Genomic DNA, 14,537 nt, shown 5'->3' on the forward strand with positions numbered 1-14,537 from the left:
GTGGATTCATCCAAGCTCTTTCCTCTTTTAGAAAGATCTAAAGAGGAGAAACATCAAGGTGTGGAACCAAGCTTTACATCGGAACAGACTGAAAGCTTTCTCCTGAATCTTTCAGGTAATGCCCGGGTGAATAATTTTACTGCATTTGCAAGCACCGGTCTAAAGTTTCAAACCTTTTTTTTTTTATCTTTTCTCTATCTTGTACATCTGCGTGACTTCATAATACCGGTTTGTTTTGTTAGAGTTTGTAACTGTTCCCATATATCCAGTGCATTTACTCCCAAAATAGGCTTCCTGTATAATAAAGAGTTCCAACGTTAACCCCGTCCACTGCTGTGGCCAGTGAATGTCTCACGTCTCAGACCTGCAGGAAAGGGACACTGGACATCAGCACGGGCCTCGGGTACATCCTGACCGTGTGTGCATGACCGTGAGTCCCATTATGACCCAGACACTTTGAGAAAGGGCATGTTATTACAGATACCAGCAGAATAAAATAATTTGTATAGTGACAGCCTTAAAGCAATTCAGACTTGATTCTTGATATGGTTTCTTAGCTTTAAACTAGTTCCCGCTTCAGGCTGATTTGAGAAAATCTCTTTGGTTTCAAAATGTCCAAGGGAGTAGGAAGGATGACTCCCACGATTTGTCCCTTTCATCCAGTGGGGTTGTTGGAAACTATCTGAAGTGGTTGAGGGTCAAGTAATGACACAGCTACCAAACCCATTTCTCTTTCAGACTGCTCATCAAGTCAAATCCCTCATTCCCCTGTGGACTCAAGCTGCTCACCTTCCTCACCCTCACTGTTGTCCTTAGCCCCTGTTTGTGCTTTTTCACAAGGGCACCACCAAAAAACAAGCAGGTCTGAAATGTTCAGAGGCGACAAAACCAGTGGAAAAACTCCCAGGTTGACGATTTTGCAAGCTCTCCTCCAGGGCCTGGGCTGCTTCTGCAGACCAGTGCCTTCCTTGCTGTCATTTTGAAGGATCCATTCTTCTTTCTAGACACGCAAAGGAGTCTGTCTCAAGAGTTTCTCTCCAGCACGATCAGTGAGCAGGCACTGGTGCAGGAACTCCAGAGGGCACCATATACGCAACAGTGGACATGGTGTTGGCCACTCCACGGTCGTCTCTCCATCGCAACACACATGACAGCAGCTCTTGAGAGTGAGACAGTATTTCTGAACACAGCAAAGCTCTTGGCAGGAACAACTCACCACCCTTGAGGTCTGCTGAAGCCCCTACGTACTGGAAGTTATCCATATTGATGACATCGATAATGGGGGACACAACTCGAGTTCTGTCCTGTGAAAGAGATGAGAGCTGATAAATGAACCATGAATGGAAGCAGAGATATGAAAGTGGCTGACAGAATGTTTTACAGCTGTCCATTAAAAAAACAATCTCAGTGCCTACTGTGCATCTCAGTTTCCTTATTTGTTTTCACATACCAAGCCTACTCACCTGATGTTCTTGAGATTGAGCTATTTTGTTTGCAAATGTGCCTCAGGTCCACAGGAACTCAAGCATTCTGTGGACTCATAAGGGCCACTTCTTATCTTTGCTTGTATTAATGGGGTTTGAAAAAAACAACCTCCGCTCACAACTGCCTCTTAGGGCAAAATTGACCTCCAGAATGAAAACAAAGAACACAAGAAGGATCTGAACAGAAATACCCCCAAAATAAGACGCAAACGAGGCTTTTAAAAGTATTTAAATATAAAAATGACATCTTAGTGCCCTGCTGAGCTGTGCAAACAATTTCACAAGAAGAATGTTAATTTTCTTTTCAAGTTCAAAGATACTCATACACAGGTAGATGGTATAACGAAATTATTTTTTGTATTAAAGTATAGGAGGAAACAGTATGTGGCTGAAGCATCCTTTATTTTAAATAACATTCTTTCAACATCATCTCCTCTTTCAGTAATTCGTTATTTATGGTACTTAAGGTTGCTTTTGATGCCTGAATTAAAAAGTGGTGGCTGTAAGCTCCTGTTTGTTCAGGTGCTCTCACCAAACAGGAGGCACATCCTGCACTCCAGAGGAGCTCGTCACGGTTTGTCTAATCCGCAGATTTACACACTGCAGACTCCCGACGCTGGCAACACACTGGAAACTGCTGCCAGCTTCCTGAGTCCAGTCCTTTAAGGGCTGTCGGCTCCGCTCGTCAGATCTCGCAGCGCGACAACTACTCAAGTGCAAAGTTTGCCAACCGTCAAAGAAAAAATAAAAGCTCGGCTACATATTATTATCCTACAATGGATTTCAAGCTTTGATTATTTTCTGTCTGGGCAGTATAGTCTTCTCTTGTAGATAAATGGATTTGTTTTTGTTTTTTACTTCGGTAAGTGTGAGTCTACAGGAATCTTAAAAGCACTTCTTTCGAGAAGCCTAAACACAAACATATTTAATGCTATTTTATTATAATCTGGACGATTGCACTTTGAAAATGCTCAAGAAAGTGAGCAGACAGGTGTTAGTGCCCATTCTGTTGGCTGATACAGTTTATTATCCCCAGTTCACGGCTGACAGCTTTGAGCAGACTTCGTACAACAAGTAACTGAGCACATTTCGTTAGCTAAGCAAAAACAATACTGTAAAGTGGTACACAAGCACTTGACAACAGTGTCCTATTAACACAGTGTTACTATAACCAGTCATGTAGCACATAATTTAATCCAACGTGATTTAGAGAATCTAGGAGATCAAGAACAAATCAGTAACTCGTGCAGCAGCTGGACCTCGATTTTACATCTCAAACAGGAGGCCGGGCAGCTGTTGCTGTTGGTCCATGAAGTCACTGATCTGCAGCGATCTCCGGGCGCCCAGCCCATCTCCTGACCGTGTACCCGGGGCTGGGCGGCTGTACTGACCTCTGCCACTCTCTCCAGCAGGGGCTCCAGCCACTGTTCGTTGCACTCGCAGTGGCTGTCCAGGAAGGTGAGCACTTTGGCCACAGCGGCGTCCGCCCCCCTCACCCTGGACCTCATGAGCCCTGCAGGGGAACAGCGCCACCATCAGCTTTCAAGGCTGCTCTGCGGCCAGCAGGCCCAACTGTGCTGAACAGTGCCTGGTGCTGCTGTTCCTCTTATACTCTACAAGTCTCCTGGAAGCAGTACCTAAACTCCCATTTATTCCAGTGTCTTCAAGCACCTGCCTGGCCCAAGCCAGTCGGGTGTGACGTCTAGGAGGTGTGAGCAGAGGGCCTCTGACAGGTCGCCTTGCTCTAAGACCAGCAGCATGGAGCCTCACTGTCCTGTCACTGATGCGGACATTGTGTCTGCTGGCAGGTTCAGCAGCAGAACGGGTGGCAGATCTGAAACAATCTCTCAGATGGACCAGTCTGATGTGTCGGTCCAGCTCTGGTGTGGTCACTCGAGGGCGACTGGATCTTGGACAGTCATCTGTCCTGCCAGTCTGCTGAAACCTTCTCTGTACTTGGGACATTGTGGAGCGGCTCACTCCATAAGGTCTGGCACCGCTGGCACATGACATGCTGGCCTGCAGCATGCCGATGGCCCTCTCCCTTGCTTCTGGCGACATTCGATGCATTATGGGATGCACAGAAAACTGACTGTGTGGCCTTTTTCTTGCAGTGACCTAAGCTTTGAATTAAGGCCTTTTTAAAGGTGACCTGATCAGACATTGTTCCACCTGGACCTCATTGGGTAAAAGTGCACCTAACGAGCTTTCGTGTGATTGGCAAGTTGCAATGCCTCACTGCACCAGCTGAATTGCTGGCCAGAGGGCTTAAAACAAATTGACAACTTTTTGTGAAAGTACATAAGCTATAACTACAGTATTCTCGTTCCTGAAAATGTTGCGTTTCTTTTTTCCATCAGTTTATATAAAATAAGACTCCTTTAGGCTGCACAGCACTGTTTTATCCATCCACACATCTGCCATGTCTGAATGATACGGTAGCTTTGGACATTTTCACCCCTGGGATTACCTTCTCGCCGGTCATTGCGCAGAACCCGCACTTTCTCAATTTTTGCCAACAAAGCGCCGTCTTCAGCTGTAAAACACAGAAGATAAGATCAAGATCACTTTACTGGTCCTATACAATTTCTTGCATTAGGAATGTGTCTTTTTCACATACCCCAGCTTGCTCTCCATGAGACACACAGACAGGGAGAGAAGCTGGGGGTCAGAGCGCAGGGTCAGCCATTTACATGGCGCCCCTGGAGCAGTTGGGGTTAAGGGCCTTGCTCAGGGGCCCAACGGAGTAGGATTCCTCTGCCGGCCGCGGGATTTGAACCGGCAACCTTCCAGCCACAGGCGCAGATCCTGAGCAACAGAGCCACCGCACCGGCCTAAATGCAGTGTTTTCACTTCTTTTCCGGGTATCAGACCTGCTACTGGTGAGGCTGACTACAAAGGAGCCCCCACATGGGGCTTTTTGTAACTTGCACACACTGTAGAAGTTTCTTGTTTATTTTTGCTGCCTTTGTCCACCCTGAGCCCCTGTTCTAGGCTTTATCAAATGTGAAGATGCCTCAGTTTTGTTGACATGGTTTTACCCATCTAAAAAGACGACTTCAAGAAATTAAATGCAATCATACTATTTTTTTTTTAAAAGAAGAAACAACCCCATTCTAGAGTTATCAAGTTAAAATGTTTTAAAGGTTCCACAAACTGTTGGAGAAACACTGGAAAGGGAAGACCTGTGCTCAGACCTGTACATACTGTACAGACCTGTGCTCAAGGCCTTCAGTCTCATTTCAATGACATTCGGAAGCAAGTGTTTGAAGCCAGCCATCAGGAACGCAGGTGGAATGAGCTACCCACTGACAGGACCAGAATTGACATGACTGCACGAGCTCTTGAGAGAAACACACGCCCAAAAATGATGACATCAAAGGCGCGATACTCACCATTGTCGCTGTAATCATCCACTAATATAATTTCTTTGATAAGGTGAGGGGGGCTTTTCTTGAGAACACTGTAACAGAAGAACGAGAAGAATGGCCCGTCAGAGAAGGGTTCACTTTTACAACTGGCTAGTGAGGCAAGAGGATTGCCTTTGTGCTGGCCAACAGAGAGAGCAACGGAAAGAGTTAAACTGAATATTTTCTTCCCTGTTACTGCCCTAGACTCGGTGGAACAATCACTTTCCTTGCGATACATCTTACTTGCAAACTGAAAATGTATCTTGCCTTTTCTTCTGATTTTTACTTGAAGGCGGCTCCACAGCCGAAACATTGTGTCCCTTTTCTTTTCAGCAGGGAATAAACCTTTACCTGTTCCTTCGCAGCCTACGCATACTGATGCCACTGCCTGTTTGAACAAAATTCATCTCTTCAACTAGTAATAAGATGTAGCATTCTCTTTAGGGTTAATATTTCAACATACAAGATTATGCTCTGGTAACATTACATATTGAGAGACCAGTAACCTGGGACAAGGAACAAACCCGAGATGAGAAACAAAGAATTAGGGTAGAGAGCTCCCCTCTGTCTATCCAGACAAATATGGTTTGCTGCTGTGAAGACTTAGTATCTTGCTGAGGCCAACAAAATAAAATATTAAAAATACTGGAACAGCTCTTCTTTCGAATAAGAGAAAGAAGCAGACAGAGCAGACAGTACCTGACAACCGTGCGCAGGAGTGCAGACCGCGCCTCGTTGTGGAAGGTGATGACCACACTAGAAGCAGGGAGGTCCGTCCGCCACTGTTTCCGTCGGCAACTGCAGAAGACGGCAAAGAGAAACAGGCCGTTTTTAAGAAATCTGGTGTTTTTTCAAAACCTGTTAAAGTGGTAGTTCTAATGTTTTCTCTCAGTGATTCTTACACAGGTCTACAAGATACATTGACCTTAAAAAGTTTGAAAAGTCCATTCAAGCCAAACAGAGGACAACCTCGCTTACAGCCTGTTTAGTCCAAGAAAGGTTAAGAAGAAACGTGGGACAGATAAAAACCAAATAATGTAGAAGATGCATGTGGGGAAAATGGTAGAGATAGCCTAGTTTATAACCCCATAAGGGAATTAACACGTCCGTGGGATTTTCCTCACTGTTCATCTGCACTGCTTTCATTAGATGGCAATGTCAGTTTCCTTCTATATCCAAAATTATTTTAAAACAGTACACAAACTGGAGCACCTATTGGATGAAGACATCCCCTTTGACTTGCAGGCTAAAAGTGCTCGCAGAGCCTGACATCCTAACACAGACTTTTTCCTACCTACGCAGTAATCTGCAGAAAAACGTCAGGCCCTGTAGTTGCTGAAACCACAACAAAAAGTTCCAAATTAGAAACAGCCATCGCTTCTCAGCAAGAGTGCTTTTGTACTGCAGAAGCAGAATAACTAACCACTGGAATGTCCAAAAAAGAATTGAGCTGCCAGCTTTCCAAAATCTCTTTTAGCAGAATAATCAAAGGAGTGAAGTATTTGGAAGAGCTGTAAGCAGGCTGTTGGAATTTGCTGGTGTAGAGGCAGATTTGTGGGGAATAATCACACATGAAGAATAATGAAGGGGTCATGAGAACATCTAAAAAAAATAATAATACTCCCTTGCATAATAGTTTTAGGGTCTTAAAAAAAAACCAAACACTCCAAAAAGATATGTATGTAGGATATGCCCCAGAAAAATAAATGGAAGAAAAAGCCAGTCTCCTATGATATAAGCAGATCCTAGTGCTTCTTATGAAATTCATCTGCAGTAGAGGTCCAACAAGGATGCATCTCACTAGTGAAAAAGGTAGACATGGTGCAGCTACAGTCAAATTGCACTTTGGCGTCCAAAGAGGACCCGTTTCTCCACATTACTTCCAGGAACACTTAAGGTCATTTTGCTGCAACTGATTCTTCTTGTGCCCTCGGTGTCTTCATGCACCTCTCACGTTCTCTGAAATTCTGCCAGCGAGTTCTGGGTCTCACTTGTTAAACACACAGGTCTTTGAAATTGCCTCTATGGCACCACTTCCAAGTGGGTGAAATGGAGAAAAAAAAATACTTCCCCCCCACACCGAATCCTGAGGAGTCGCACAGGTAGGTTTTTCAAAAATGTGACCCCTCTTCCCTAAACATGATCTTGAGTGACGACAGACCCGGGGATTTTGAAGCAGAGCTTGTTCTCTTGTGCACTTTGCTTCATTTTAAGTGTTTGCAGGAATGTCTCCCCATTACATGTCTTCTGAGGTGTGTTTGCATGATGCACATATGAAAGGCAGCCATGACTGGGGGGGATCAGTCATAAGACAACTGAAAAGATGGCTGATCTTAAGTACCTAAAGGTTTATCAGAATGAAATCTGTATAAGTAATAGGTTTATTCCATGCTGAAAAAAAGAAGAAAGAAAACACAAGGTGACACCTGACACCTGAAGAAGGCCCCACGGCCGAAACTTTGTGTTTTCTTTCTTCTCTTTTCAGAATGGAATAAACCTATTACTTGTTCCTTTGCAGCCTACGCATGCTGACGCAGCTTCCCACCTGAACTATGAAATCTGTATTTCCATCAATAATAATACTAAGAAAGGTAACAGGGTACATCAAAGAAAAAAGAAGAGCATATGTTCTTTATTATGCTCAAATTTTTCGTATTAAAAATGCCTCATTAAGATTTTTCAGACTTTTGTTAGCAAGCTCAAACATTCCCTGCTTCCCAAACAGAAAATATCAGATTGAACTGATGTGAGATTTATAACTCTGTGCTCCAAGGACTGGCTGCAAAATAATTGGACTGCACTTAAATTGCACAAAAAATAAACAGGATTTATTAAAGCTTTCTAAATACAGAGCAGTTTTAACTAGTCAATGCCAAAAAATGCTGTTAGGTTATGGTGCACTGTACATAGCAAAATAATAACCGAGCCCACTGTTTCTGCCAAAACCAGCACGTAACACAGCACATGAAACCCACCATTGCCTTGCTCTTAATACTACACTTGGCCACACCTCGGAAAGCGAAAATTTACTTTGTGATCATGGAGAAACAAAGCTCACTCTGCATTTCTTAGACAGAGGTATCAGGAAGGTAAATCACCTGGGGCTGAAAGCCACCTTTTCAGCCCAGCATGTCCAGGAACAGCTCACTCACCTCATTGGAACACTTTGGAAATGTACAGAAACACTGGGAAGGCAAATTGAAAAACAAACATGACAAGCCCAGCTGAGGTCGAGCATTAGTTACTGAGCTGCATGTGCAGAATTATTCTGTAAATCTATTGAAAACTCTCCAATAAAGCCTCCTACACTGTTCAGTTTCACCATCACGGGTTTTTGGATGTGCTCACATCTCTGGAGTCGCCGTACCTAGGGGTGTTGCCTGCGAACGAGAACTTTCACAAAACACACTCATTTTTGTGTGACGAAGGACACTTGGTAAGAAATGCGTTTTTTCAACCAGTCTTGGAATACCCTGAGGGTACAAGAGCAGAAGTGTAAATGAAGTCACTGGGTTTGAAAATCCAGCGCTTGATGAGCACTGAGACCTCTGGGTGTTTGCCAGGCGTGACCTTCAATTTGCATTATAATCATCTTTGTGACATCCTGACTTCTCACCACCAAACCCTGAATGCACTGAGCAATTTTGTCTTTCAGAAAACATGAAGAACAAACTGACACTGCAAACATTTTTTATACTTGGCCTGCACAAACTAATTTACAATTATACTTTTTAATGTATTTTTCAGGCTTTTAGCATACTTCTATCTCCAATGGCTTTTAGAGCTAGAGATTCTTTTGCGACATTGTTTCCACGTGGAAATTCTTTTAAGCTTTAATTTAAAGCTCCTCAAATTGATCCCCCTCCATTTCCTCATTCGAGCACAGATATCTATTGTACATGAGATCTGGGTGTTATTTTCTCTTCCTACTCAATTCAATTTAATTACGCTTCAGAAGACAAAAATGCAGTTTTTCTGGGAAAAGGCAATTGTCTCAGGACAGTATTTGTGGCAAACAGACAAGAAACAGGCCTCACACAAAAACATGAAACCCCAGGACGAAATCTGATAGCACCAAGTGTGACCACGCACAAGCAATCAGTTAAAGGTTCCCTTCTCTTCCCAGAGTTGGACTTTGTTGAACACGACTAACACTCTGCTGCACACTCATGGTGATCCTGCACTGAATTTTACCTGCTTTCTTAAGATTTTACCATACTTTCCCTATTTCTGCCATCATTTTTAGAGATTAAAGTACCACATTTTTAACAGAGAAAAGGCCAGTGAAGGCAGCTTCATAGAGTGATGCATTCAGCCAACTTCAGTAACACTTCAGTCAACTTCAGTGAAAGCACAACCAAAGGACGAGAGAGAAAACCACGCAGGTACCAAGCGACCACATATTTAAGGAATTAAACATCCAAGAGGAAAGATTTCTACAATATGAAGCGAAACCAGAACTCTGTCTTTGTATACAGCTCCATCCACCAATGCAGACTGCAGGAGAGAACAGAAAGGGTTATTTACCCTTCTCCTTGAGCTGCTCCTTCATTTGCTGCCCTCCTTATTGATCAACACCCCCCTGAGAGCCTGCATTTGTCACTTCTACGAGATCACGGCGGCCACCGGGGATTCACTAATTGGAAGTTAAAGTAATTAAACTGGTAAAGCCCTACTAATCACTGTCAACCACTGCCGCAAGAGGCAAAGAGAAGACCTTGCCGTATGTGATTTAGTTCATGTGAATAGTGGGAAAAAAAGCACCATCGATCTGCTGCATTGATTCATTCAATAAAGAGCCCTTTTTCATGACTGGTTTACAAGTGCTTTTGGCTAGACATCTTCATTTTAAGTAGCGGTGCAAACAAAGCTTCTGCACAGCCTTGAAACGGGTAAGGCACAGAGCGGTCAGAGGACGTCCCCACAGACCCCGCTGCCCCCCTCTGAAGACGGGGAGGGGGTCTCCCCCACAGTTGCCGTCACATTCTTGGCTGCCTCACGGTGCTGAGTCACCCTGCTTCCCAGCAGGATGATGCTCGCTCAAGGACGCAGGAGCCGGACCAGGGCCACACAAACACCAGCTGGGTTTGCAGGCAATTCACAGAAACTGGTCTGTAGCGAGATAAACAACGACCTGCTCTGAACCCCCTAATTTCAATGAAGACGGGGTGAAAAGTTGCAAATCATCCATCACGTCATCACTGGAAAGACATGATTAATTGCCTTTTTTCATTAACTTCCAAGAGCCTTCACTCTACAGGCTGCCACAGCAAACAACTCACTGAAAGAACTTGGAAGTGAGCTGCTCTGTATCCACAATTACATGTTCAAGCGTGCTTTCACACTGCTCCACAATGAATCCCTGATTGCATTGTTTTCTACATCCTTGTGGGTGTGACTGGTTTAACAAAGGACATCTTTAAAGGAACAAAATACCTGTTATAGAAAAGTGAGCAGCATTAGGTAGTAACATGCTCTACAGAAGGAAGGAACTTACAGTAAATACGGTACTAGAGTAACATTTGAGCCAAGCTGTGTGCACTGTAAAATAAATAAAATAATAAATAATAGACAGCTAAATCTAGTGTATGGCAGAGCATCACCGCAGACAGGATTTTATAATGTAATAATCCTCAGTTACATTAGAAAATGTGTCATATACTTGTTATGAATCTAACTGAGCTGCAGATAACCTGTACCAAGAATTTGTAGTACAGTCCTGAGCTTTCCGTTTTCTGTTGGCTTTTTAATTCCGTTTTGCACAAGAATAAAAACAGCCAGCCAAGAAGAATCTGAAGGTTTTATGCTGCTTGCACTCTATTGAAGGTAGTGAATGGTCAGGCAAATGAAGAAACGGCCGGCCTCGAACCTCAAGGATTCCTGTGCTTTGAGGTCTCCTGTTACCAAGGAAACGGCTCCGTGTTAGATCGGCACCGTCTCCACATGATCCAACAGCAGTGCTGCACATATCCTGTCGTTTACAACAAGTCATTTGCTGCTCTAAAGACAGGTGGGCTGTTCGGAGGCTCACAGTGAAAACAGCCCTGACTCTTCGGCTACAGTACTTTCTTCTCTCAAAAAGCAACAGACTCCTTCCCTCTCAAAATCCAACGCCTCCCACTGGCTTTGCTTTCAGCCAGTCCCCGCACAAAAAAGGACAAAATACTCAGAAGCCACAGAAAAATGAAGAGGAAATGCAACAGCGAATGTAAAGAAAATTATGCTGGTTTGAGAAACAGTGATTTCTCAAAACACAAAAAGTGGGAAACAGAAATGGACATAGGCAACAGCCTCACTGCCTATGGACCAGTGTCAGGCTGCAAAACTATGGGAGGGGTGTCTCTCAGGAATTTCAGAAAACATTGAAAAATGAGGTTAGAATGGACCCAGTCTCTCTCTTGCTTGGCCTTTCAAGTAGCCATTTAACTAATAATAGAAAGAAAAGGCTCTATAATATGTTCACGTTCTGTGAATGGAAAAGGATTTTTTTTTGCTTATCTGGGAAAAAATGTCTGCTACAGCATAAGATTATACCAGAGTGTAGGAGTGTAGTATATCCCTTTAGATTACTTGACTATTACACTCAAAACGTCTTTTATAACGCGTAAGAATCTTTCTTGGCTTGCATTGGTCCAGACCTCTTGACCATATTCATGAGAGAAGTTACATGATGTAATAAGCTCTCCTGTATTGATGATGTGCGTCTGTCTCCTGAGGTCATTTTTCCTGTATCAGTAAAAGAAACCCTTACCTACTTGAGCTTAGCCCCCTCTTTTCTTTTTCTCTGTTGCCTTTTTTTTCTTTTTATTTTGTATATCTCTTATGAAAAAAGAAAAGGTAATAAACAGTTTTTTTGGGGGGAAAAAAAGAAAACCTGATCTAACCGCAGCAAAAACAGGAGCTGGTATCTGACCTGGTCACACACCTCTGGATTCTCCACGGCCTTCTTGAGTACAACAACGCAGGCCCGTTCCAAACTGTTCCCTGCGTGAACACCACCCTTATTTTAATCTTGCTGGCATGCTCAGGACCCTTGAAAAACAAAGACCCTTGAGCAATTTGAAGACCCCCGTCCCACACCCAGCAGGCACGATTCCGAACAGCCCTCTGGCTTGGAAACAAGGCCCTCCTGCTGTGCTCTTCGCGACATGAGCTATGAATGTCATTTATTTTCTTTTACTACATAGCGCCTAATCTGGGTTTTTCTGTTAAGTGTCATTTAAACACATATAGAAGAGTTCCTGTCATAATCAAATTCATGTGTTACATTCATAACAAGTCGCCTGAAGTTCTCATTTCTATCCCACTCCATTCTGGACCAGATTTGAATGATACGCTGTCTACAGATAAAGCAGTGTCAGTCGAACAGCTGAGTCCCGTTCTGGTGTACATCCAGACCACTGTGGTTTTCTTTTCTTTACATCGACTGCACAGCGCCGACTTGCTTCTTTAACGCGATGAGAAACAAGCACAGCATCACGCCTTGAGTTGATCTCAGTGAGAGAACTCAACAAACAGCAATGCTGATTAAACAGGATCTCCCAGCAGAAAAAGACCTCTGACCTGGATATAAGTACCTCGCAGGAGAGTGTAGTTCTTTTTTTTTTCCCCTGAACAAATTTGCTTCGGAATTTCTTTTTAATGCCCCTCTTTGTTTTCTTTAGCATGCTGAATGGCAAAAAATGATTTAACTAATTCTTGTGGTGTTTGTCTGATTTAGAACGCAATGAAGGTTACAGACATGAGACGGACATGTGCTCCACCACATGGTGATAATTGAGCTCAGAATTCCCTCCAGAAAGAAACTAGGGTATTGACTTCAATATAATGGCTGGGAAGCTCATTCCATATTTCACCAGCCCATGCAAGCCACAGATTCCTGGACTAGAAGTCTGCGATTTTGCTCTTAAGAAACATCAGGAATTTCACCACTTTGGTCAAAAGCTGCCTAGTCATGTAATTGGAGTCGATTTCCTGCTTACTTGCAAAACACAACCAAATGAGATTCTCTCATCAATCAAGCTTTGACGCTTCTATGTCACTTAACTAATGAATTAGATTCACTAATTCTAAATCTGAGAAAATTCCAGACAAAACCCTCTTGTTACGACATGTAGCTGTACGTGCACGTAGGCACTGGTTCATGTCTGAAGATAAGGGGAACCTTCAATTCAAAACAGATGGGCAGCGCAGTCAAAATATCATGAATAATCCTGCTCCACCTGCAGCCTGAAAGGGCCTCAGACCTTGACCGTCAGAGCTGAAGTCGTAGCCGATCGCTGTGGTTTAATTTTTTTTCCCCCAGCACAAGTCAAGAAAATCAGGAAACGTCCGACAGTGAAATCTGAGAGAAGCAAGGCCGGGAGAAAAAAAAAAGGCAGACAAAAAAGTCAAAGATTCCATCGAACCCCTCCGCAGCAAGTGCAATTCAACGGTCTGCTGCGCGCATCCTGAAACAGCGCCCCCCTGCGGCTTCACAGTGCACACTGGGCAGAGCTCCTCTCCGAGAGACACGAGCCACAAACCAGCTCCACTTACACCCTGCCAGATACTTCAAACATGACACTTTAATTAGGTTCTTCTCAGCACTGAACTTCTTAAAAAAAAAAAACTCAGTACCTGTGGGTATTTTGGCCCTCTCTTTGCATCACAAATGCTTCTGGCTTCCATACCACACATTCCTAGCATCCACACAGGCACAATGGGCAGAAAGCCCTCTGCTCCTTTGTAGCCTTTCCTATGTTTTGATTTTAAAAACAGAAGTGTAAGCTTAGGCATCTAAATATAGTCTAAATTTTGTGATGCTTGTATGAATATTTGCCATTTGTCCAGTGGCAAAGGACTGGAAATACTTCAGCTAATCACTTTAAACCGCCTGGAGTGCCGCAGAGTGGTGCCTGGAGAACAGGCAGCGATTCCTTGAATCGTTCCCTTCCGTCTGGTTCATAAATTAAAATAAATCTTTAAAAAGCCGGAACATGTAAAACAATTCACTCGAGGCCCAGTGACGGACCATGTCAAATAACAGGGAAAACGCAACAATATTCAGTCTTGCTTCCTGGTGCCTTATGGGCCATTTCCCGCATAACTTAAACAGAACTGGCGCAGAGGAAGGAGAAAGACAGACCAGCCCCTAAGGAGCTTGTCTCCCTGGAGACTGCCCAGCACATCCTGCAGAGAGGATAAAACAAAAAAGAACAGCACCAAATGCCAGCAGTAAGCAGTAGCATCCCATGAGAGCTCTGCTGATGGGAAAGGACAGTATATCACGCCATGCTCATCCTAACTTATCAGACAAAATGGCTGCAAAACTTTTCTTTGCAAGTGGAACGCTTTTCTGAAAGACCTGGAAAAGTAAAGTGAAACTGTTCGTGAGTTCAAGTACACTCCTATTTCAAAACCCACATGATCGTTTTCTGCTTTTTAGCAAGAGAGCTGAGCGTGTCTTCTGTGACTCTGTGCAGTAGGGTTATGAACTATACTACTGAAAAGTGCTTCAACATGTCACATAGAAACCATAGAATGCCTTTCATTCTGTACTGTGCAATTTATAATATTCAGATGCAAATAATTTGGCCCCATTTCCTTCAGGGTCTTTTTAAAGGCAGGTTCTGAATGTACAGTGTTGCTACATCTGTCCAAG

General features: G+C 43.6%; 1 protein-coding gene across 2 annotated transcripts in view; it reads right to left on the reverse strand.

Moving 5' to 3' along the window:
- Positions 1–14,537, reverse strand: part of galnt2 (UDP-N-acetyl-alpha-D-galactosamine:polypeptide N-acetylgalactosaminyltransferase 2) — a 78,881-nt gene that overhangs the window by 11,701 nt on the left and 52,643 nt on the right. For both annotated transcript variants that reach the window (XM_088610228.1, XM_088610227.1), the window contains exons 4-8: positions 5,594–5,692; positions 4,880–4,947; positions 3,955–4,020; positions 2,876–2,997; positions 1,217–1,304 (exon numbers count right to left, since the gene is read on the reverse strand). In XM_088610228.1, the coding sequence (XP_088466354.1) occupies positions 1,217–1,304; positions 2,876–2,997; positions 3,955–4,020; positions 4,880–4,947; positions 5,594–5,692 (443 nt within the window). The remainder of the gene's footprint in view (positions 1–1,216; positions 1,305–2,875; positions 2,998–3,954; positions 4,021–4,879; positions 4,948–5,593; positions 5,693–14,537) is intronic.

The sequence above is a fragment of the Lepisosteus platostomus genome, chromosome 17 (assembly GCF_059453375.1).
Source record: "Lepisosteus platostomus isolate fLepPlt1 chromosome 17, fLepPlt1.hap1, whole genome shotgun sequence".
In the NCBI taxonomy this organism is placed as follows: domain Eukaryota; kingdom Metazoa; phylum Chordata; class Actinopteri; order Semionotiformes; family Lepisosteidae; genus Lepisosteus; species Lepisosteus platostomus.